Source organism: Telmatherina bonti, assembly GCF_933228915.1.
Source record: "Telmatherina bonti genome assembly, chromosome: 3".
Classification (NCBI taxonomy): Eukaryota; Metazoa; Chordata; class Actinopteri; order Atheriniformes; family Telmatherinidae; genus Telmatherina; species Telmatherina bonti.
The window spans coordinates 11,418,443-11,442,656 of NC_136621.1; the positions used below are offsets into that span (position 1 = coordinate 11,418,443).

General features: G+C 42.4%; 1 protein-coding gene across 1 annotated transcript in view; it reads right to left on the bottom strand.

The window, feature by feature from the left end:
• Positions 1 to 2,414: 2,414 nt before the first annotated feature.
• maml3 (mastermind-like transcriptional coactivator 3) overlaps positions 2,415 to 24,214 on the bottom strand; it is a 147,015-nt gene continuing 125,215 nt past the window's right edge. Inside the window, exons 4-6 of the mRNA XM_079264803.1 lie at positions 10,826 to 11,089; positions 7,775 to 7,862; positions 2,415 to 5,644 (exon numbers count right to left, since the gene is read on the bottom strand). Of these exons, the coding sequence (XP_079120929.1) occupies positions 4,542 to 5,644; positions 7,775 to 7,862; positions 10,826 to 11,089 (1,455 nt within the window). The 3' untranslated portion in view covers positions 2,415 to 4,541. The remainder of the gene's footprint in view (positions 5,645 to 7,774; positions 7,863 to 10,825; positions 11,090 to 24,214) is intronic.

Consider the following 24,214-nt stretch of genomic DNA (forward strand, 5'->3'; position numbering starts at 1 on the left):
ATCACTTAGTAGTTCAACAGTTTACACAAGTTTTTCAGCTAAAAGTCTTTTTAAATTTGTGAATTTCATGTTCAAAATCATCACATAACCCAGAAAAAAATTCTCTCACAATGCCAGAGGTGTCATTCAGGTAGAAGCAAAGACACAAGGGTTTAGAAAGACTGTTGAAGTTGGAATATCACTTCAAGTTTGTTTTACTTCAGAAAAGGTTAAAGTACTGGTTTTAAAACTATACCTGAAAGTATAAAAGGAAAAGTAACATAAGGGACAAAATTACAATGAAGCGCAAAAGCTGAGGCCTGTAGCGCACCACCCCCCACAAATCTAAAAAAATGGATATAAGTTATGTTTTTCAATTGTTAAAATAAAAAGTGAGTCTCTTGAGTCAGACATGCAGCAGCCTACATGTGTCAGCTCTGTTCTTGCTGGACTGTGACGTGATATGTATCATGTGCAGGTGGACGAATCCCATACAAACCAGTAAGGAGTCAGAATGTTTACACACATCTGCCTACAATTAGATTCACTCCATCTGGATGCTGCAATTTATCTGGATATGTCTTTCTTTGGTGTGTGTGTGTGTGTGTGTGTCTTTTTTAATGACAACAAAATAGATTGAAATGAAGCAGACATTAAATAAGACTTTTTATTTTTTAAAAATAAGGAGTAGAAAGTACCGCTGGAAAAATAAGGAGCAGAAGTGAATAGTTGGCTGAAAATAATTACTGCAGGAAAGTATAGATACTGCACGGTGGTGTAGTGGTTAGCACTGTGGTCTCACAGAAAGGTCACTGGTTCGATCCTCAGCTGAACAGTGGCCTTTCTGTGTGGAGTTTGCATGCATCTCATGTGTGATGAGATTTTATATGTATAAATTCAAAATTTGTTATTATATGAAGCACTTTGAGCTTCTTTTGTATGAAAATTTGCTTTACAAATAAAGTTTCATTTTGTTTTATAAAGTAATAAATGCTCCCGAAGAGCTGCTGCTTCCAGAGTCGAGCTGAAGAAGAAAACTGTCCTGGGGTCTCGCCAATCGTAAAGATGAAATTACTTTTTGGAGAATCACAATTGTTGCGTCCTTCAGGTTAAAAAAAAAAAAAAAAAAAAAAAGAGAAAAAAGCAGAAGATCAATGAAACTTGTAACTGGTACAAAATCCTGTTGGTAATGGGTGAAGGAAGCACAAGGAGCCTGCACAAGAAAACCATCCAGAAGAAGCATTTTTCAGGGAAGGCTTTGCTAGTTTCAGAAAAACAGTGTGCATGTTTGAACAGCGTTGCTCTTTAGAGAAATATACTAAACTCACCTTCCACGAACTGAAAATAACCTTTGCATAATGAAAGAATGATTGCAACAAAATGAGCTGTTGAGCTTCTGGAAAGTTCAAATCTTAAATTAAAGATGAAAAAAAAAAGAATTCTCACTATTTTATTTTCTGTTTCATTGTATTAAAGAGCCTTTATGTCAACACAGTTTCAGATTCCTGCAGATTTTTGTCTGTTTATTGAAGTGAAAACACTCCAGCTTATCTGCAAAGTGATGCATGTTAAAGAGAATATTTCTCACATCACAGTTCAGTTTTATCAAGTTGACTTAGTTTTGTCATTTATATGTTGATAGTGTTGATGCAAACATGTTTACTTAACCTGGTGGTGATGCAAAGGAACAAGAAAAATGTTTGTTTCATATGATCAGCGAGAACAATATCTCTTTATTGTATCTTTTTGAAAAAAAAAACAAACAAAAATCTTGTAATTCTCTTTTGTTAACATTTCAGTATTCTGTACAGGATAATAAGAAATAAGCACTGCTTAAGAACTGAGTCAAAATCTCAAACTAGGAAAAGAAAAAAAAAAAAATCCCATAAACAGATCGGAGGTTTACAATACAAATTAGTAGTAAGACATTGTCTGAAGTGCAATGGCATAGCTCAGATGGGTTAAAAGTGAAACCGAAAAACTTCAAAATAAAAATACATCTCTATTTTCCAACAAACAGTAAATTCTTTACAGAGTAGAGACTGTATTTTCTGATGTATTTAAACCTGTAAAAACATATTTACAAATAGCCATTATCTTTTATATACTTTTTCTCATAATCACATATATGTCAGCACCAGTTAAAAAAAAAAAAAAGAAATAAAAACAAAGAACATCAATAACAAGTTTTGTTAAACTGTTGTCTACAGACTTGGTCCCGATACATGATATTTGGAGGAAGCTTTCTTTCTCTGCCTAAAGAGATTTTAAACCTTCACGTTTACAAAAGACAGACGGACGTAGAGGTGCGTCGACACCTTCCTGCCTCCACTTTGGGGAAGGGGGGAGGGGGGGGGGGGGGGGGGGGGGGGGGCGGGGGGCGGCAAACCCTCAGGTGTTCTCCCACTTACTGCCTCCATTTCGCTGGTCTGAAGCTCTGCGACTGAGAACCGAGGAGGTTTTTCTCTGCAGATCAGACCCAACCGTTCACGGGTTGATCCGGCAATGCAGGGTATAGATTATTTGACCACCTTCCCCTGATTTAAAAAAAAAAAAAAGATAAAACTGGGGGGCAGCTACACACCTGTTCAGCCTTGATGTTCAGATGCCACACAGTGAGAGGAAGGATGCCTGCTCCCTAAAAACCTGACAGTAAAAGCCAAAAATGACAGAGCCTGCCGCGCAGGTGCTGCTAAACTTGCAGCAAAGCTGACAGGACAACGTGTGCGGTGGTAAAAAAGTTCTATTTAAAGGGCTCGATTATACAACACCGACAGCAAATGATGACGAAGAGAAGAAGGCTTTTTGGTTTTGTTGATTACATCATCGTCTCGAAAACTTCCACTCCGATGAGCTAAACACAAAGTAATACAGACACTCTGTCCTCCATCCGAGAATCCAACACAGTTCAAGATGAAAGATGTCAACAAGATCTGCTGTATTTAAAACCTATTTGACACGTTTATCACTCAAACATCAGGGCAAAAGAGAGGACAGCTCGTTGATGATGAAGGAGAGACATTACGCATGAAGCCTAGTTTCCTACAGGAGGGACAGCGGGGGGGCACTGACTTCAGTGGAAGCACTATTTCTGCCGCTGTCATCACCCTTAAAGCCACATCAGCTGTTTAAAGTTTTTCTGCGAATTCAAATGTTGGCATTGATTTACTTATTTATTTTTTATTAAAGCACTGTAAGGGGGGGGGGGGGGGGGGAAGACTTGTTTCCCTTCACAGTAGAGTTACAGTAAAGAACAGCGGTAGAACAGAAGCCACCAACCAGGGATGGATGGGAAGGCCGCGCTGCCACTGGAGGACCAACCAGATTTCCATTAGACAACACGATCTAAACAAAGGCTCATTTAACATGTTTTTCTTCTTCCTTTATTCCTCTTTTAATGGACAGAGTATTATTGTTGAGAGATAAAAAGAAGCAACAAATGAAAACAAGTCGGGCTTTCGATTCATTTCCTTTAAAAAGAAGAAGTCACTTGTGGTGCTTGAATACATTCAGTGCCCAGTGATCGCTTTGCTTGGTGTCACTCTGACGCATGGGATGTGGCTTGTGTCAGACAGGTTTCATGTCGTATTAGCTCCGTTAGCTGCCTCGCGCACATCCTCTCTGGTTGATACTTAGCTGCCTGTACTCCCCCCCAATCTTCCTGCTTTTCTCTCCCTTTGCTTCCTCTACATGCACACCTATCAGCCAGAGCGACACAAATATGGAAATGAATCCCTTCATGCCTCCTAAAAACGCCACCCAGGTTGGTCGCCTAGCAAACGCACGAGACAGCAGAGTGCCCTTGTGTTGCACAATAGAGGAACATAATTTGTTCTGCTGTGATGTGCACAATCTAAACAGAGAAAAGGAGCGATGGTAGCAATGAATGACTCTCCGGAGGGAGGAGGAGGAGGAGACAGGAGGATGGGATCTCTCAGAGAGAGATCAAGAGAGAGACAGATTTGTGTGTATGCGTGTGTTGTTTGTATGTGGGGCACAAATCTGAGACAGGAAATGAGAGCGTTGATAGAGCTTTCTGCTCCCTTCTGAAATGCTGAGCCGGGTGGCACAAACACACAACAAATAAATTGCTGTCTTGAGAACAAGTCTTCCTTCCCCTTCATCAGTCTGCGGTTTTCAATCCGGCCCCGTCTCAAGCTCAAAGCGCCGCGGTGTAAACGGGGCTCGCTTTCAAAAACACTGGAAACATGAAGAAAAAAATTCATCCCGCGGAGAAAAGAGTGAAACTAAAGAAACAAACCTTTTAATCTCTATATTGGTTTTTCATCAATATGCACAAGACATATGAGAGCTCTTTCCATTCACACACACACACACACACACACACACACACACACACACACACACACACACACACACATATACATACACACATACATACACATAAAACAACACATTAAGTCATTAGTAACCTTTGTCATGTTTTAAAAATGAAAACATGCCAGTCCACATGGTGTCGTCCTCCCGTTTTACTTTCTCAGGATTTAACTTTTGCCCTTTCTGTAATGTTGAGTTCCTTCTTGAAGAATCTTCCTCATCGGCTATTGGCTCGTGAAAAATTCCTCCATCCAACCATCACTTGAGTCCAGCTCTGCCCCCGAGCCATCGCCCAAACCAAAGGCTCCCCCACCTGAGGGCCCGCCCCCATATCCATAGGATGACATGTCCTGATTAGCTGTCCTCTGGTAGCCCTGAGGCTGACCTCCAACCCCGACTCCCCCAGGCCCATAGGGTCCAGCTCCTCCTCCTCCTGACCCAATTCCTGGCCCTCCAGGACCTGGTCCAAACCCTCCCATTCCAGACATACCCTGGCCCATCACCCCCTGGTTCATGCCCTGGTTCATGACCATGGGTCGGGGCTGATTGGTCCTGGGCTGGCCGCCCATGTGAGGCCCCATCATTGGGCCACCCATTCCTGCAGCAGGGTTGCCCACCCTGGGGTCCATCCCCTGGCTCATTGCCTGTCCTGGGCCTGGAAAGTGTTGCTTGGCCATGCGCGGGGGCTGACCCGGCTGCATCCCGTAGCCCTGCGCAGAACTGAACCCCACCATGTCTCCGCCCCCTCCACCTGTAGTCCTTCCGACACCTCCCCCCATGGCCTGCAGACCCTGTCCTTGCTGCTGCGGCCAGCCGCCAGCTGCCATACCTCCCCCACCTCCTCCTGCTCCCAGCATGCTTTGCAGTCTCTGAGCTTGGACTTTGGCATTGGGAGGGCCTTTGAGGGGCTGTTGGGTCATGGAGCTCATTAACATCCCTTGTCCTCCATACCCTCCAGCTCCACCACCCCCAGGGCCTCCAGGCATGCCTCCAACCCCAGGACCTGCACCTGCCTGCCGAGGCGGACCCCCGGCAGGATTGTGCTGTGGTGGAAGACCCATGGATGCTTGAACGCTTTGGCTCTGGTGCTGCTGCTGGTGGATCATCTGGCTCATGGAGGGGTTGAGCCCATACAGGGAACTCTGATTGGACCCCTGGGTGCCATACGGTAGTCCCATATCGGGCTGAGGTCCAACAGAGCCTCCCTGGGCCTGAACAGAACTCATCTGGACCATTTGCTGCTGGCTGTGTTGCTGTTGTTGGAGGACGCGTGCAGCCCGAATGCTTTGGAGAGGTTGGCCCCTTGATGGGAGATCCTGGGGAGGACCTAGGAACAGTAATTGAAAGGAGTTAAAATGAAGAAACAAAAGCATTTAAAGAGAAATCAACAAGAAGCTGCACTCATAAGTTCTGCTATATGCAACATAGCGTAACGTAACCTTAAAACTATGTTTCTGACTCGTTTTGATGGCACAGTAACATTTACTATGTACATTACCAGAGCCAGTGGGTACGATTACGGGATGTTTGGAATTAAATAATGCGAAATGAACATATTCTTCTACGAGTTTACATGGAAATAATAATTCTGAATGGAGGTTTACATGAAACGCGTCCTTGATTCAGAGCGGTGGGCTGGGAAGGGTTTTGATTGGACAGAGGGTCAATGTGACGCACTGACGCCTGCTGGAAATAAACAAAGTTTGCTTCCTAATTGTTGTTTTTTCGTAACTTGGAAAACTACATTTGCAACTAGTTTTGAAGCTATTTTGATTATAATTTTGAAGCAGCAACTCGACACGAGCGTAGTACTTCACCTTTTTCAGCAGCTGAGCAGGAGAAGGAAGACAGACTATCGGGAGACGGGAGGCAAAACAAGGCGTGAAATATGTCATGTCATCGGGACGGGACAAGGTAACGAGCGCGCGTAGAATGACAAGAATGAACTTAGAGTGGCGTGAAGGTTTACACGACAGAGAAATTAATCAGTTCGGATTTAATAAACCAGCAATTTGCTTCAAAATTAGGCTTAATTCTGAATTGACTTTTGCATTAGGAATTAGGTGTTTACAAGGTCGTTTTCGCTAATTTAAAGCGAAACTAACTTTTATTCAGAATGAAAAGAGGTATTAAAACTCCCATCTAAACGTAGCCAGAGAGAAGCACGACGTAACCTTAAAAATGTGCCTTTCTGACTCGTTTTGGTGGCACAGTAACATTCACTGTGTACATTACCAGAACCACTGTTGTCCTGCAGTGTTTAGAGGCTGAAAAGAACAACACATAACTTTTTACTTCTTGGGCAGCATCACTTTACAGCCGAGTTTTGCCTCATCACACAACAGGACATTACTGGAGGATGAGAGGAAAAGGATGAGATAAAGCAGGAGTCGGGATTGGACTGACTTAAACTGACCAGAGAGCTCAGAGTACAGGTAGGAAGCAAGATGGATGTCGTTTTAATGACTGCTTTTCTCCAGAAATGAAGGTTTTCTATCCAATTTGGATCATCACAACAAAATACAAAAGAACACACTGAAGAGCCGACATCTCATTTCCACTATTCCTCCAATTAGATTCTTGGTCGTATCAGAGCTGAGGAGGTCTGCAAGCGTGGAAATGGCTCTAAATCCTTTAATAAACCCACTTCTGGCATCATTTCACTAATCCTTCACCTCACAGCTCCGACTGGAAATGTAACAGAGGAGTAAGAACGAAGCAGATCATTCACTCCAGACTCATAAGAGGGAGAAAGTACGCAGAGTTGGAGGCAGCGCGACGGTGCACAGCTGTGAAACACTTTCAACCCGTTAGAAAATGCAGTGACATTCACACACACCGCAGGACAGCTGAGCTAACAGGTACGTCTCTTCGGCAGACTTTCATGCCAAAGCCTCCTCTTCCTGTCTAACTCGTAGACTTGGAGACAGACTGATGTCTATAAATGGCTTCCGACTCGACTCCCTCCGCCTGTGTTCTGTCTTCATCTTCCTCTCACCCACTCATCTCTCCTTCTACATCCCCGGCCTCGCGCTCTACCTACAAGACCATCTACTTCTTCCTCTTGCAACCATTTCCCCTCCTCCCTCCCATTTCCCTCCTCTCATCCATCTCACTGACTTCACCGGAACTCTGGGGGATCCAGGACAGACACGTTGCCGTGGTAACAGGCAGAGCAGGAATATTCCTTCTTCTTTTTTTTTTTTTTTCCGGAGACAGTGAGGGAGGGAAGAGAGGAAAGATGCTGAAAGCATCTGAGTGGTGACTGATGTGTATCTGACTGAGACAGTTTGGATGAGGTTCAACCTCAGAGTGACGTTTGGCTCAGACTGAGCTGCAAAATCCAGAAACAAGCATAAAAATCTCGACTATGTTTTCCATACATCCTCATGCATTCAACACAACATTTTGTCACGCTGATTATGTGTATTTGCATCCATGTGTTTTCATGTCTCACCTTGGTACTGACTGACTTGTGGATACGGGTTCCTCTGGCCCTGGCCCATCTGTCTGGGGAGATGCTGCTGCTGCTGCTGGTGCTGGAGCTGAAGACACAGAATTATTACTTGTTAGCATGTCCAAATATGTCTTTTATCATATGTTACAAGAAGTATAGCAATTTGAAACCATGAATGTTTTTACTTATGAGTTTTTACTTTGAACACCACCTGAGGTCACGACTACGAAGCTGGATGTTCTCTTATGGACTATATCACGCCGGTAACTTGTGCTGAATGGTTAACCTGCTCTGGAGCAGGTTATGCTCTGGAAAAAAAGATTAACGAGTATAAAAGCGCCGCCTCCTGCCCAAGCGGTTCTCTTGGAAAATGGCCGCCCATTCTGACAGCATTGGTGCGCAGATCTTGAGAGGAGTGCTTAGTAGAGAAAGACGTTTCAGGGATAGATGCATCCTTTTGATGAAGAAATAAAGCTTTGTCTGCTTTGACTATTTGGAAGCATGTTTGTCTTCTTGCTCTTGACTTGTTATCAAGTCCGTTTAGCTCCACAAGGGAATTATGAGGTTAATAACACTCACACATGGCAGAACTGCAGAACCATGAATTTATGGATCACACAGCTACTCATGAATCACAGCGAGGAATTAATATTCCAACATTAAAACGCACTCACACGAGGTACCGAACCTCTTTACATTTACCTTTTGGTAAATGTAAAGAGGTTCGAAGGAAGGAACTGAGGAATCTCTGTCGGGAACGTTGGGACGTAATAAAGTGAAACTGATCAGAGAGCTGCCCGTTTATATTGTCTGATGAATTAATTTGGTAAAATGTTACAAGTTTACGCACTAACAGAGTCAGCTATGTTTTCTGCGGAAACAGTGTTGCTTTTCCTCTGGATGATGTGTTTATTTCTTCATATTCCTAAAGAATAATTGTCTGCTTCTTTATGGAAAAGCAGCTGCTCTGCTGGGTTTCTCCATGTCTGCAACTGGTCAGACAAGGCAAACGCTGTCCCCTCCATGTGAACGCGCACCGACCTTGGAAAACCCTGGTTGAATTACAGAGTTAAAAACCAGCTTTGTCGTAGCGCCGTACTTATCCAGCTCCTGAATGTCTGGGTCAATCCAGGTAGTGGAGAGACATCCGAGGTATGTTAATCTCACTCCGTAGTACAGGCCTGTAGAGGCGGGGTAAGCATGTTTATTCTACACAGGCGACTGAAGAACGTAAAATTAAAAAGTCGAGTCAAAAACAGCTGTTTTCACATCTTATCTAACTATGAAGTGATGTCAAGGTGAAGCACAGATGAATGTGTAGGGGATCAATAAGTTTGGAAGCAAGATTTTATGTTACATCTGTGTTACATCTGCCTTCTTCTTCAATTTACTGTCATCGCAAAATGAGACAGTTTGATTGTATTTATCAAGACAGAATTAATTTTACAAAAGCTTTTAGACTAACTTAATTATCACTGAACATCTGATTCATGAACTGACAGAAAGGATCCAACATTCTCATTTTTCTGATGATCGAATTCCCCGTTTCATGATTTGGATTTAAAGATACTTTAAGCTGCAGATCATCAAATATGAAACATTTGGACATTTTATTCTGGCACAGTGTGTACAGGACTACAAATGTAGATAATGAATTAGCAACTCAGTGTAGACACATGAAACAGCTGTAGCTGATTCATCTCAGTATAAACCAGTAAAACCGGTGATTAGAATGGGAAAAGTCACAACAGATGTGTGACCAACAGGTTTTGTGGAGGTGAAGCAGATGTGAGGGAACAGTAGATGTTGGTAAGGTCCGAGGGAGCAGAGCTTTGGTTCTGCTTAAGTTAAACAGATGTTTGGCACAGCAGAAGCTGCTCGTGTTGAGGCTACACAGATGTTCAGTACAGCATGGACAGATGTTGGTATTAAAAGGATTTGACATATTTGGGGCAGTATTTAGCAAAAGTTGGTCCTAAAATTAGACAGATATTTGAAAGTATAGAAACTGATGCTTTTGTTGGATTTGGATCGATGTTGAACACAGAAGACCCTCAGCGGGAACTGTTGAGGTTAAATGTTTTGGTGAGCTGCAGACAGATGTTGATTTTGCTGGTGCAGCACAACGGACACGGATGCTTTCGGATTTAGTGTTGCATTACATGTAAACATGGCTACAGAGGGAAACACACAATCTGACGCCACAAGTCAAAAGTTAGGATGTGAATGAAACTGTATTAAACGTGAAAAATCTTAATCCTGGAAGGCCTTTTTCTTAAATGTTTTTTCCGATGCCCCAAAACTGCATTTAAATTTAGCCAAATAAGCCTTTCACACATGAACAGAGCTTACCAAACTACAGGCATGTTGGTCAGTAAAGATGTGAAGTTACTTTCTTTGCGTGTGTACTTGTTAAATAAAGGTTGTCTTCTTGTTGCATTTCAGAAAAATTGAGATTTCTTTTTAAATAAATGTAAAAGTATGCACTTATAGCAAGAGAAATACCTGTCCTGTATGTGTGCATAGACACTTTATTTGTTTAAATGAGATTAAATTAGCAAGTAAAAAAGTTTCTATAGAACTACACAGGGTGGCTTTAATTTCACACACCTATATTTGTGTTTTTGCCGATCCAATTAAATGCAACACAGTGGGATTTGACTTCAGAGTTCAAAACTCTTTAACACTTGATTCCCTCACAGTGACAAAAATAAGAAGGAAACATCACATTATCACAGCAGGCGGAATGTGCCAAAAACACACACACAGACGTTCAGACACACACATTGCAGAAATGAAAATGGTGAAGAAGAGGGGGCTGGTTGTGGGTAATTATACATGCAACCAGACAACAGTAAGGAAGAAAGGATTAGCTGCTCTTAGCAGAGCTGCAGACACACACAGATATACACTGATGCACAAACAAGCAGGGCACACCCACATATAACTAAATGTGTAACAACTAGATCATGCCAGCCTTCCTATTTTTTTTTATTACCACTTTAAGACGAACTTAACGCTGTGTGTAAACTATCTCAAGCAAAAACTCACCTGTTTTGCCAGAAGTTGCTGCTGCTGTTGTCTCTGCTCTCTAAAAAGCTGCTGTTTCTGCTGCTCCATCATCTGCAGCTGCACCCTCTTCTCCTGCTCCATTGCCATCATCTGCTTCATCATAGCCGCCTGCTGCTGGTTGCCCACGTAGCCTGGAGGGGGGCCTGACCCCTGGTTGGGCCCCACACCAGAGGATACACCCCCAGCAGGGTGAGGTGGTGGTATGGCACCAGGTGGCCGCGACATTCCCACCATGCCTTGTTCCTGGACACAAAGAGAGGAGGAGGCAGCAGACCATCAGTCATATCATACCAGACCACTGTGCATGTGAAAGACAACGTGCACTAAATATGAGGCGAAAGTCAGCATGTAAAACAAGAAACTTTTCTCCACCTGGAGCAACAGAAGCTGCCCTCTGGCTGCCTGAAAGCTCTTTTCTCAGTCATATTTCACCGTCCCAGGAGCCTGGACTTGTTTCCAGGCATATGCTACGAGACATGTCCTGCCTTCCCACCATGGCTGCGCATCATGATAATCTTTATTCTTATCAAAACCAACCTTTTCTGGTCCTTCTGTTTGTTATATCCCTTTTTTATTATTATCTTATTTGACCAACGTATAAAAAGAATTGTAATGAAATAAATGGAGTTATATGCAAGGTTATTTAACACTATTTGTTTATCAGTAAGTAAAAAGTAGTGATAATGTCTGACTCAGTCTGGCTAAGCTGCGCAGAAGCTGCTTTATTCCCAGTGAAACAAACCTTTCAAACAATTAGTATTCAACCTTTGCGTATCTTCGTCCCCCACGGCCAACGGTTTGTTGGTTTGTTTGAAGCCTGGGGTCAACTTGTCTCTGCAGCTTCTAACCTGGTTGGAATCTCACATTTACCTTCTCTATTTGGCAGAGCGTCATGTAAACCAGCATGAACTGAGAGCTGAAGGTAAACTCTCGTCCAGCAGTCTATACACAGTCGGCCAGTGCAACCCGCTTCTATAGATGGCTACGTCATTTTCTGCCAAATCATTCTAGTATCGAAACAAACTGTGTTTTTCAGCTTATATCCAAACATTTAATTACAGTACACTGTGTGTTCGCTGATATTAACACAACAATGCAGTGAGACTAGCTGTCAACCAGAGTTTCAAACAACGATCGCCGACAGCGAAGGCCGGTTTTAACGTAGAGCTGAGTGCTAAAGATGAAGCAAGTTCATGTTCAGTTCAGGGAAATCCTGTAACAGGCTCCTGTCATCAATTTAAGTTTCTGTAAAAGCAATCTTATGTCTAAAAGCTTTGGAAGATTCTTGATTTAACACTTCCGATTTGATATTAGTTGCCCCAAACCAATACATGGTAATGCAGCGCTGATGGCAATAAATTAAACTTTTCTTCTAGATCTGATGGAAATTTATAAGTATGTGTGATTTATTTACATATTAACAACTAGACAAAATAGCTCAAAGCAATATTATAAATTTTTTAAAGACAAGCTCTCAAACTTGAGTAAAATGTAATAAGAATGACCATAGAGTAGAAGTGATTGATTTTGCCAACTTCTCAGCATGAAATCGAACATATATGCAGTTAATTCCCCAAAATATTTCAATATTACTCTTAATATCCAAGCCATTCATTTTTGCTTGTTTTGGTCCACTTGTTTTTATTTGTTTATCTATTTTTATATAATTAAATGTCGGTCAACATCCTGACTATGAGGCTAAATGAAGTAAAATGAATTTATCAGAAGATATGGCACCGAAAAGGCCAACCAACACAATATTTATTACTAACACTGCAAGCCAAATTAACTTCTGATCATTTCCTAGATGAATTTCCGACTTGGAAAACCTCCCATTGATGTCATTGTTGCTTCAAGTGAATGCCACACTATGATGATATGATGGTGCAGAATTAAAGCACACACAGGGCTTTCTCACAGTTGCAGCTTTATGCAGCCATCATCTTACACTGTCTGTGTGTGCTTTTCCAGTTCACAAAGATGGTCCACAGCAAAGAAAGGCAGGACTACCTCAAGAATCAGCAAGTCGGCCCACCCAAAGTCCTCCCAATGGGGCCCTGGTTTGTCCTCGCTGCATACATTATCTCTTCATTAGCATATAAAGAGCACTTCCCTCTCCACTCAGCCGTATGCTAATCTCTAATAGGATGAAATGGCCTGCTCTGACCAATGGGAATGGTGCATTTATGGATCTGTTAAAGGTTAGGCAGCTGAACGAGAGTGGACCTCGTTCTGGCCCACCAGCAAAAGAAAAAGGGAAAGACTTGAGAGAAATGGACAGAAAGAATTTTATTCAGGTCAATTAAGAGTGTTTGCACACATGAAAAATACAACAACACACAACCACACAGAGGGACTGACAGTGTGCAACAAATCACATTTAACTGCAGGGAAGAAGGAAACAGCAAAAGAGGGATTACAGAACCGGATCATGGTGTTGACCAGATTCTCTAACATACCGACATGCTCAATACGTTCTGCAAAACACCAAAGCCTCATAATCCATGTTGAGACTCTGCTCCTCTTAGAAGGGAGTTAAGGTGGAGATAAACCTCGTATATCAGAGAATGAAAACACCCCGTAGAGCAAGCAGCATCGGCCGCTCAAGACTGGCTCACCAGACAGCCCGACCAGACTGATCGATGTACAGAGATACGTGTCTCATCTCTGGTTGGCATGCTCTCGCCTGGATGGCAGCAGAGCAGCCAGACGATGCAAGAGAGAAGAAGAGAGGAGGGGAGGGAGAGGTTGTAGTGCGGGGAAACGGCCAACGGGTGGCAGTGGTGGTCTTCAAGCCGGTGTGCGAATTGGCCTCCTCTCAGCAGATGGCTCAATCATGACGGTTCTGATCTACGATCTCTACCTCTCCCCCGCCCGCTCTTCTTCTATTCTTTCCTTCACTCTAAACACACACCCCCCACAAACTCCTTTCTCCACTCTTTCTTTGGTTCTCTCCATCCGGAGAAAAAGGCGGCCCTGAGTTATGTCCACACAACAGCAAATGAACAGAAGATGGATGGATTAAACAGCAAGACGAGAGACGACTTGGAAAAACAGCAGACTTTGGTGGAGGTGGTGTACGTGTGTTGCAGGGCGGATGAAGAAAAAATAAGTTCAACAAAAGAATATACACGGTTTTTAACTGAACGAGGACCCGCAGAGTGGAAACACAGGAAAAAGGAATAAAATGACTGGTGGGAATATTACTGTTATCTCAGTGTTAGCAGCACTTTACTCAAGTCTTGCCAATATAAAGTGAATTGAATGTCACGCCAATAAAGCTCATTGAATAGGAGGCAGGTATCGTCTTCAGAAAAAGCAATTAGACCAACCGAAGTGGAGAGGAAGCCTGCGTGGATGGCGAGGTGAGGGAGGAGAGCGGAACAAGCGCTGGAAGAGGAGAATATGAGAGCTGAGCTCGTTTTTGGGAGGGAAACCAAGAAGAAGCTAGGAGATGATGAGCCATGGAAGGGAGGAGAGGAGAGCAGGTAGCCTGGCAACAGTTGCTGCAGGGAGGAGCAGATGGTGCTTGGAGGAGCAGTGATGGCCGCCGCGCCTGGTCAGCCTCTGAAGTGTTGGGCAGACCCGAACATGCAGCTTACAAACACAGCAAGTTATCCAACAACACAACTTTCTCTTTTTCTGTCTGTGATGTTTCCAGTCATCCCATCTCTTTGACTTTTTCCCAAATAAAAGATTTTTCAGCTATAAGTTGTGGCTCAAAACAGTTAAGACTTCCTTCTGATAGTCCTTACAAAGATCTGCTTTGGACATTGGCTCTTCTTGTTGGAGCACTATCAGTCTAAGATTGGGTCAGATTGGTTACAGATGAACGCTTTTTAAACTTGCCACTGCGGTATGAATCACTGCAGCATAAAAAGCACCAAACACAAGGGATGAACCAGCAAAGATTTAGCAAAGAACTGGTTTCAAATGATATCTTTAGGTACTGACTAACTGGCCTGACACAAAGATGTACAATGTGTTCCCATTTCTTTTGCTGCATCTATGAAAAAACACCAAACCCAGTTTGACAGATGCTGGAGCAACAATGTGATTGGCTTAAAATTGGCCATATTTCAGAACGAGTGCAGCGTGTTCTTCTTTTGAGGAAGAACAAGACAGAACAGGAAGTGTTGGGGCTAAATACAACTAGCCACAGCAGATGAACAAGACCTGAAAGAGAAGTCTGAAAGCAATGGAACAAGTCCAGTAAAGACTTGACTGGGATCAGAGAGATTCATCTGGACCTTCAGTCGATTTGTCCACGGCTGGAAGAAGCCTCATCGGAAATGTAAGGAAGACTGTCAACAGATCATTCTGAAGAAAGCAGAAGCAGAGATAATCGGCTGAAATGTGACACATGACATGTGAACTGGGCTGAAAATGAGCTGCAACTGGTCTGATGGAGGGATGAGTCTCATGTTTTTGAAGTAATTTTGGATAATCTGGACAGAGAATGGGAAAAAAGCAGCAAATATCCAAAGCTCTTCAAGAAGCCCAGAGAAGTGTTTCTGAAGACGAAAGAAAAGGCAGGATGCTTGTCTTGGTGGATCCAGACTGTATTAAGGGCTAAACCTGCTCAGACCTAATACTGGCTTTAAGCTTGTTGGAATTATACACACTTTTTTTTCCTTATATGCTGGATTAAAATCCACATTTACATGTTTTTTAAAAAAAATCTTCAGGTATTTCCTGTTTTTCTTGGAAACAAGTAAAGAAATGGGGAGTTGCTCGTGGTTTATGCACAGTACTGCAGCTAAATAATGCATTAAAGAGCATCTAACGTGTTTCTCTTTTAGCCCTGCCTATGGAGCTCTTGGTCTCAGTTTCAATGTCTGCTCCTGAGACTCTTCTTCTGGCACCACACAGCAAGTTGCAGCTTCTGCACCAAGCTTCGTACGGCTTGGTAGGTTTCAGGTGGGACAAGATCAAGGGAGGATGAAATGAAAGGAGAGTTTAATGTATTACAGGTCCCTCTGGAGGATGTGTGTTTGTTTGTGTGTGTATTCATGTGTTTCTTGGAGCCAGTCAGCTTTATTGGGTTAGGAGGCACGGAGCACCCAGGTGATTACATTAGGCTTGAAGTGAGCGGAAATGTTTGTGTGTGCATGTGAGAGAAACTGTCCATGCGTCCTACAACAGAAATACCCGTCCACTGTGTTAACCATATGTTTAAAGATACATCCACACACACACACACACACACACACACACACACACACACACACACACACACACACACACACACACACACACACACACACACACACACACACACACACAGAGGTATGATCATCCACTCTGCAGCTGAGATGAATCCCCACAGGAGTGAGATTAAAGGTTGCACTTACTAAGAATTTACACACACCTAAATACAGGCAGCCACAAAGACAAACACAGACTAAAACAGCCCAACATGACGCCTTACAATTTGCGAATAAAGAAACATGAATGCACACAGAGCCTGTAGGAGCAGCGGTGGCTGGCAGCACAGCGTTGTGTGTGTGTGCTCTCCTGAGTAACTCACATCTGTCACCCACTTGTGTGAGAGAAGGGAAGAGAGGGGGAGGGTGTGAAGAGGAGAGAAGAGATGCAGAGTGAGGGTTGGATGGATGAGGAGACTCTCACAAAGAGTACAGCTGCAATCAGACTGAGACAGTGAACAGGAAGTGCATCTGCTGACATTATGTTATGAGTCTGCATCCAGATTGGCAAGAGAGCTGCAGCAGGGATGCAGCTGCTGGTGGGGTTTGTGCTGCGGGTGCATGGAGCGTGCTGAAGCCATGTCTCTGGCTACTGTGGCCGGCTGAAGGTCACACATCTCTTTAACAGCCAGAGCTCATCAATGCCTCAGTGTCCTTCAAGCTCACGCTTTACACTTTGACCCCTCTGGTGATATCTGAGATCTGTATGCAAATCCAACATACTGGCAGGAATATGACTGGCTTCTGTACAGTGAGTGTGTGTGTGTGTGTGTGAGGGATGCGTTACTCTAACGCAGACAACAAATATGTCAAATATAATACAATTTAACCCTACATTTAATAAAAAGTCTGGATCATCTAATGTTATAAGGATAATAAATGTGTCACTTTCAAATAGTTTCCACAGTTTTCGCCATTCCCATAATACATTTTTATAAGGAAGCTGTCCTTATCTGTAGTTCATCATCTTCATTTAGGCATTTCCCTCGAATATTCACAGATAAACTGCAATGGCCCAAATGGCCATTATATAGCTTTCTATATTTGGTAGACCCCACCTACCCTGGTTCTTCGGTAGTTGCAATGTCTCCGGTTTTCCTGATGGCACATAAAGTCTGACATGGCTTTATTAATCCTGGATTTAAACTTATTAAACACAGAGGTAGGATATGTTTTTGAAAGAGCCAAAATCTTAATGAGATTAATTCTGACTCTTCCATCTGGTTAAGTTTTCTTTCAGTCATTTTATCCATGATTCAACATTGTCTATATAGAACTGACTAATTCTTGGTGGGATTTTACGTCTTAAGGACATGAATCCTGAATGGGCCCAGTGGAGGCGCTTGGTTTGGTTCAGTGTTTCTGCTTTCACTAGGGGCATGGCTCTGATAGTGTCGACAGGATGTCATCTGCATACAACCAAGTTTCATGTTCTTTTGTACTGAGTTACTCCACAAATATGTGGATTTTGTTTCATCTTCATTGCTCAGGGCTAAATATCCAGAGCAAAGAGGAGCGAGGATGGTGGACTTCCTTGTCCTGTGTCTCTGGGGAATTTAACAGGGACTTGACAGGAGACCATTTGTTAAAACTGAAGCTGTAGGAGCTTTATATAGAAGTTTGATCCAAGCCGAACCATTTGGTTAAAAATCAGATCTTTTCATTGTGTGTGTATAGATGCCTTTTCAGCGTCTTTACCATAGACCGTATATGAAAGATGGATGGGAGCCTCCGATGGTTAAAAGTAAAGTCTATGCGAAGATGACAAAAACTGCAGTTCCTCCCTTATCCCCTAACGGAAATTATTTCTAAACGGATACATTTTTTCAAATATATCCGTTTAGAAATAATTTCATGTCAAAATTTGGCATATTTAGAGGTGTGTGCTTTTGATGGACAGGTATACAATCTCCCGCTTCAAGAAGGAGGAATGTAAAACCGCGATTTTTAGCCGGTTAACAGCGGGACTTAGCTTTAGCCTGCTTACCTCCGTTAGTTGGTTAGCTTCCATTAGCTCCGGGTTCGCTCGGTTAGCTCTTAGCTAGGCAGGTCGGAGTTTGCTAGTTGTCAATCATCCACAACACACTCACAGCCCCCCGTCTCAGCTCCATCTCCATTTTAGTATTTCTCGGGAGAGACGACATGCGTGACACTGCCAAAATGGTGATGGTAGGAACCGCCCACTGAGCTTTAATTCAGCTCTTCAGAAACCTATGGGTGACGTCACGGAGGCTACATCCATCTTTTTACAGTCTACACTGATTAAAGTTTAAATAGTGTATAATATTGAGAAACTTATATGATCCACATCTCAAATTCATTCATTCATTCATTTTCCGAACCGCTCATTTCAATTCAGGGTCGCGGGGAAGCTGCAGCCTATCCCAGCCGGCTTTGGGGGACAGGCAGGGTACACCCTGGACAGCTCGCCAGTCCATCGCAGGGCCACACACTGAGAGACGAACAACCACACTCATGCTCACACTCACTCCTAGGGGCAATTCAGAGTGACCAATTAACCTAACATGCATGTCTTTGGATGGTGGGAGGAAGCTGGAGTACCCGGAGAGAACCCACGCATACACGGGGAGAACATGCAAACTCCACACAGAAAGGCCACTGACCAAACCAGCCAAGGATCGAACCAGCGACCTTCTTGCTGTGAGGCCACAGTGCTAACCACTGCGCCACCGTGCAGCCCCACATCTCAAATAGAAGATTAAAATTGCTCAAATCTAGTAGCTAGTGTTTTAGAAAATATTCTGCCGTCTGCAACTAGAAGGGTAAGTGACACATAAGAGCAGAGTTCTGGGCTCTTTTTTTCCCTGGACATAAGTATCCTGTTCGCTTTATACAGTGATTCTGGGAGTTTAGTTTCTTCAAATCACTTGTTGAAAACCTTTTACAATGAATGATTAACTCTCTCCTTCATCACCATAAGACACTCCACTGGGAAGCCATCGGCTCCTGTACATCTAACTGCAGTGCGGAAATAGCTCCGTCCACATCCGAGTGGGATACGGGACACTCTAAAAAATTAACTTGACTTTCTGTGGAAAAGCTAAATTATTTAGCAAATCCTTTTTACGCCAAGCAGGAACTTTTTGATTGTGATCTTGAGAGACTAAAGTTTAATATCTGAGTGAAGTGAGCAGTAGGAAAACCAAACAAAACGTCTTGATGGCTTAATCTGATGGACAACTTTCCAAGGACTGAATAGCTTCAGCTTAGTTTTAGCATCACTCAAGACAAATAAAATAAGTGTCAAGAAATACAAAGACATCAAGATCACGTGCTGATCTTCTGCTAGCAGTAAAAAATGCTTTACTTATTAGGATTAATCATGTAGGTATGTTACCAGCAGGGAAAAATAAACTTCCTTCACGTTTAAATGTGTGTTTAATGTGAGGAAGGAAAGTCAACGACTCAACAAGCTATTTGATAAATAAATGATGCATTTAGTAAAAACAAGAAAAAAAAAAACATGTAGCATATTGGAGCTCATGGTTAAAACATTAGTATTACGCATGTTATGCAGCACCTGCTGACGGATTTATGAAGCCGATGCACATACGAAAACACACAAACGCACTAACCCCAAGCAGATGGCAGAGCCAGACCTCACAGTATTAAACCATCCCCACTGTGCCAAAGGTAAAGAAGACATCACATTGACACACACACACACACACACACACACACACACACACACACAGTTGTGTTTTTATCACATCAGAGGACATCATTATCTTACTGCTTTTTTTTCTGCAGACCTGCCCTGACGACACCTTAAAACACACTCTCATCCAAAAGCATATCTGGTTATATCAGACAAGTTTCTTTTTTGTAAATAAAAAGTGAAGTGGTCTCCACCGTGGAAACATAATCAGTGTCCGTAACACAAGAACATACACAAATACAGACTACTGTCTCTGTGATGTGTTCTGTGATGTGTGAACTTGTTTGTATTGTGTTTTTTTTTTTTTGCAGGTGTGGATTAAAAATAACAATTAAAAAAAACATTTAGCTTTTTTTAGTTTTTTGCTTGTTTTGATGAAGCCTTAATGAACATTTGAGAAACACATCTGACCTCACACATATAAATCAACAGACTCATGACATTGCCTGGTTGCCTCAGTCACCAGATCATGAGTTAAAAAAAAAAAAAAGAGGTGAAATTAATGCATGAATAGATACAACGCCATAAAAGCCAACTAAAAAACGAAAAATGTTGCAGAATTTATTACTAACAGTACTTTGTAGAAATAACACACAGATCAAGCCTTTTTCTCATCTGCATTTCTTTTCATTCTCTCAAGTTTTGGCTTTCAGGCACAAAAAAATATTCACTTTAGACAAACACACAACAAAGACTATTTACATATTTACACTGTTTCCTCCAGCTTTTTTTTTTTTTTTTTGCTATTTAATGTTATTTATTCTACAATTTAGCAACTATTGTCACTCATTTTTGCTGCCACTGACTGTTAAAAATGCCTTCTTCACCTTATTTCAGCCACAGAGGATCATTACTGTTATTTTCGGACCACCTGACCCGACTCGCGTCCCAGTACAAACTGGAATGGATGCTTTAAGAGAGATGTTAAATAAAACACATACCAAGTTGTGGCCCAGTCCTGTTAAAGTGTTTTATTTGAACATAAAAAAAGAAACTTGAGTGGGAAAATGAGAGATAACAATATCATCTATATCATTTTCACATTTTCCAAACTGATCCCATAGGCCAGACTTTCCAGTAAACCAGTTAACAACCACTAGCAGCGGCGTCTGTACCGCCACCGTCTGGTGACATCACACAGCCTAGCTGGGGAACTTCAAACCTGTAGCTTCACATTCACTTTTCACGTGAATAGATAAGTAAAAGATAAGTTAAAAAGCCTGGACCCTACTCTCTAAACCCCCCCCCCCCCCCCCCACACACACACACACACACCACATACTTACTCAGGTTCTTCCACAGGAGAGATATATTTAAACTGCAGGAGAGGAGTCTTGCTCCCCACAGAGGCCTGTTTAATCTCTAACATCTCCCTGCTCTAAACCCTAACTGGCCTATTTCTCCTCAGTCTACACACACACACACACACACACACACACACTTCAAGGTGCAATGTCAAAGCGGAATTCATTGCAGAAATCTCCTGTCACAGACTGAAAAACAAAGCGCTGGGCTAACAGGGTTTTTTGGGATCATCCTGAAACCATAACTGAACCAACATGATGCCGTGCAGGGACACTGTGAAATGCATGTCGGCATGCAGGAGTGGATCAGTTTAAGTAAATGAATCCCTGCAGCATGATCGCTGTTTGGAGGCACTGGGCTTAACAAAGTGATTCTCTGCAGACAGAGGATGCCACCCACAGACAGCATACAGCCTGGAATGTCACTTCACGCTCATTTGCAGTCGTGTAGCATGAAATTCTTTAAACTGTGATTTCCACTACAACAATCACATTGATTTATGTTTATTTTTACAGCCAGCGACAAATGACATGCACACACACACACACATAGTATACACACTTAAGACAAATGTATTTACTCATTGCTAAAAATAATTTGCAACCCTTGTCCTTTGATTGTGTGACTGTTTTTTATTGTCTTTTTATTTTTGCAAATAGAGAAACTCGACTGCAAGAGTCCCAAACAAGATTCTCATGATAAAGTGCATCAATACGTTTTTCACACAACTCATTCCATCCGATCTGTGCTGGTTGGCCTGACAACAATGTGATCTATGGAGGGTGTGTGAATGCCTTTATTGGCAAGCTTTTGAGCCAAAAAGAGTGATTGATAAGCAAAATATTGCTGCTTTAAAGCTGCATCAATGGGGTCATTGGTCACTAATCAAACCTGTAAATATTCTGATGTCAAGTTGTTGTTTTTTCCATTTTTATTGGGCTAAATGTTCACTTTATCAGGTCGTCCCATTCAAGTTTTTGTGAATGCAAATATCTGATCGGCCAATTGCGTAGCAACTTTATTTTATTTTTGAAGTTGAAGCATTAAAGTATTTTGACAACAAGGTTTCTGGGTAATTTTATAGTGTAATTATGTTGGATATGTTTATGCTAATCTAGTTGCTAATACATTAGCGGTGGGAAAATCAAATTAAAAAAAAAAAAAAATCGAAGAAAAAAAACCCCAAATATCGGGATTTTTTGCTTCACAATTTTATTTTATTTTTTTTAACTAAATAAAAATAATCCATTATAAATTTTTTGTAATTTTATTGTTTTTATTGATCTTTTTACTTGTCTTGGGCATTATAGCAGCAGAATGATGGTCTGGCTACTGTGTTGTTTTTTTCTAATTGAAATCAAGAAAAATGATGATAAAAAAAAGTTTTGTACAGATTTTTTTTTTTTTCGTTTTTAATCCACAATCAGCAATGTTGAAGAATCGTGAGAATCACAAGTTAAATTGAATCAGCACACAAAAAATATAGGAATTGAATTGAATCCGGATGAAAGCTTTTCATCACAGCCCTATAATAGATATATATTCTATGTATAATATAGAATATATATAATATTTATTGCTTTCTAAAAGAATTTCACCTCTAAACTGAAATTCTTTTTTGGCTCAGACTTGTCAAAAGTTTTAAGTATTTCAGCTCTTACTGGATTTCTGCAGATGAACAGCGAACCGTTTGTCTGAAGAGACCTTTTGGAAGAGGTGTCAAACACATTTAAGAACTAAAAAAAAGGTCGAGCTGCCTTCCAGTCAAACACTTACCACCACATTTAAAAAATGTTTTATGCAAGCCACTAACCAAGCCACTGGTAGAGGTGGACGATAACGTAGCGCTCCACCCTGACATTTCTCATGTCTACCCAATATGGTCACTTCTGGCTCCAAAACTATAAAGTCTATGACACAGTCATGGCTTTATCACAGCTACACTGATACATTAGTTACAAAACCAAAAAGATTAAAGATGGGAAGGCTTGCCATGAGAAGAGGGAAGCAGCAGTCTGAGGATTTCAGCTTCATTATTAACTCACTGCCTAAACTGTCAATTTCTGTTAATTATCTCATCAGTTAATTGTTTTAATGCCAAATTTCAGCGTTTGCTGAATCTTGTCATTTATTTCATAAGCTAAACAGTGTCCTCATGTGAGGACACGATCATGTCTTCGCCATACACAATGCGGGGTGGATAACCGGTGGCTGAATGTGACGAGCAGAGAGGGAACGGAAGACGAAGAGAACCGTGGTCATGACAACGAGCTGGGAGGTTAAAGACGACGGCGGAGCGCCAGCAGAGCGGAGGGATGAGATCACCGGCGGCCCGGGAGCTTCTGAGGCGAGCAGATGAGCGTACCACCCTGAGAGGGACCAGGTGCTACTGTAAATCACCCTGGAAACGGTTGCCATGGCGACCTTAAAGAAACAACAGGGTGGGAACGAAGCTGTGTAAATGAATGAGAGATGTAAATGTGTGTTCTTATCTGAATGTGTGTGTGCGTGATAAGGGGAGGGGGAGACTGATGTGTTTTTGTGTAATCTAATCATGGCACCTGCAAGTGGAACATCAGAGTGACACCTTCCAGCAGCAGCAGGTGGACTGCTCTTTCTCTTCTTGCGGCTTTTCATGCTCCATATTTCCCAACATCCTTTCCTGGTGTTACGTGTTTTTTATGCACACAAATGTTAAGGAGGAGAGAATTACACCCCGTGGAGAGTGTCGGCATCTGTGTGTGTTTATGTATGGAAGGTTATCACATGGTGCTGCCAAGTATTTGGTCTCTTCCCAGAGAGATTTCCCAACTAGAGGCATTGAATTATTCACAGCTGCAATCAGCGCTATTACACGGCTGTTAACGGAGATGAAGATACACTTCAAACATCCGTCCATCTTCTCATCCCCACTCCCCTCCCTCCTCCTCCCTCTCTCTCGTTATTACAGAAAACTGCCCTTTTATCCATCCAGCAACCTCCTCTTCAATTTCCTCCTGCCGTCGCTCCACCCTCCCTCTCAATCTCCTCCTCACCTGATTGCTTTCCCAGTGTTCTCCCACTTTCACTTCTCCACCCCTTGTTGCCCTTCCTCCCTCGTTCTCCATCCACCCTTCGGCTCCCATCCATCTTCCCCTTGTTCCTCTCGTCTTTGGCCTCACTCGCTCGTCGGCTCTC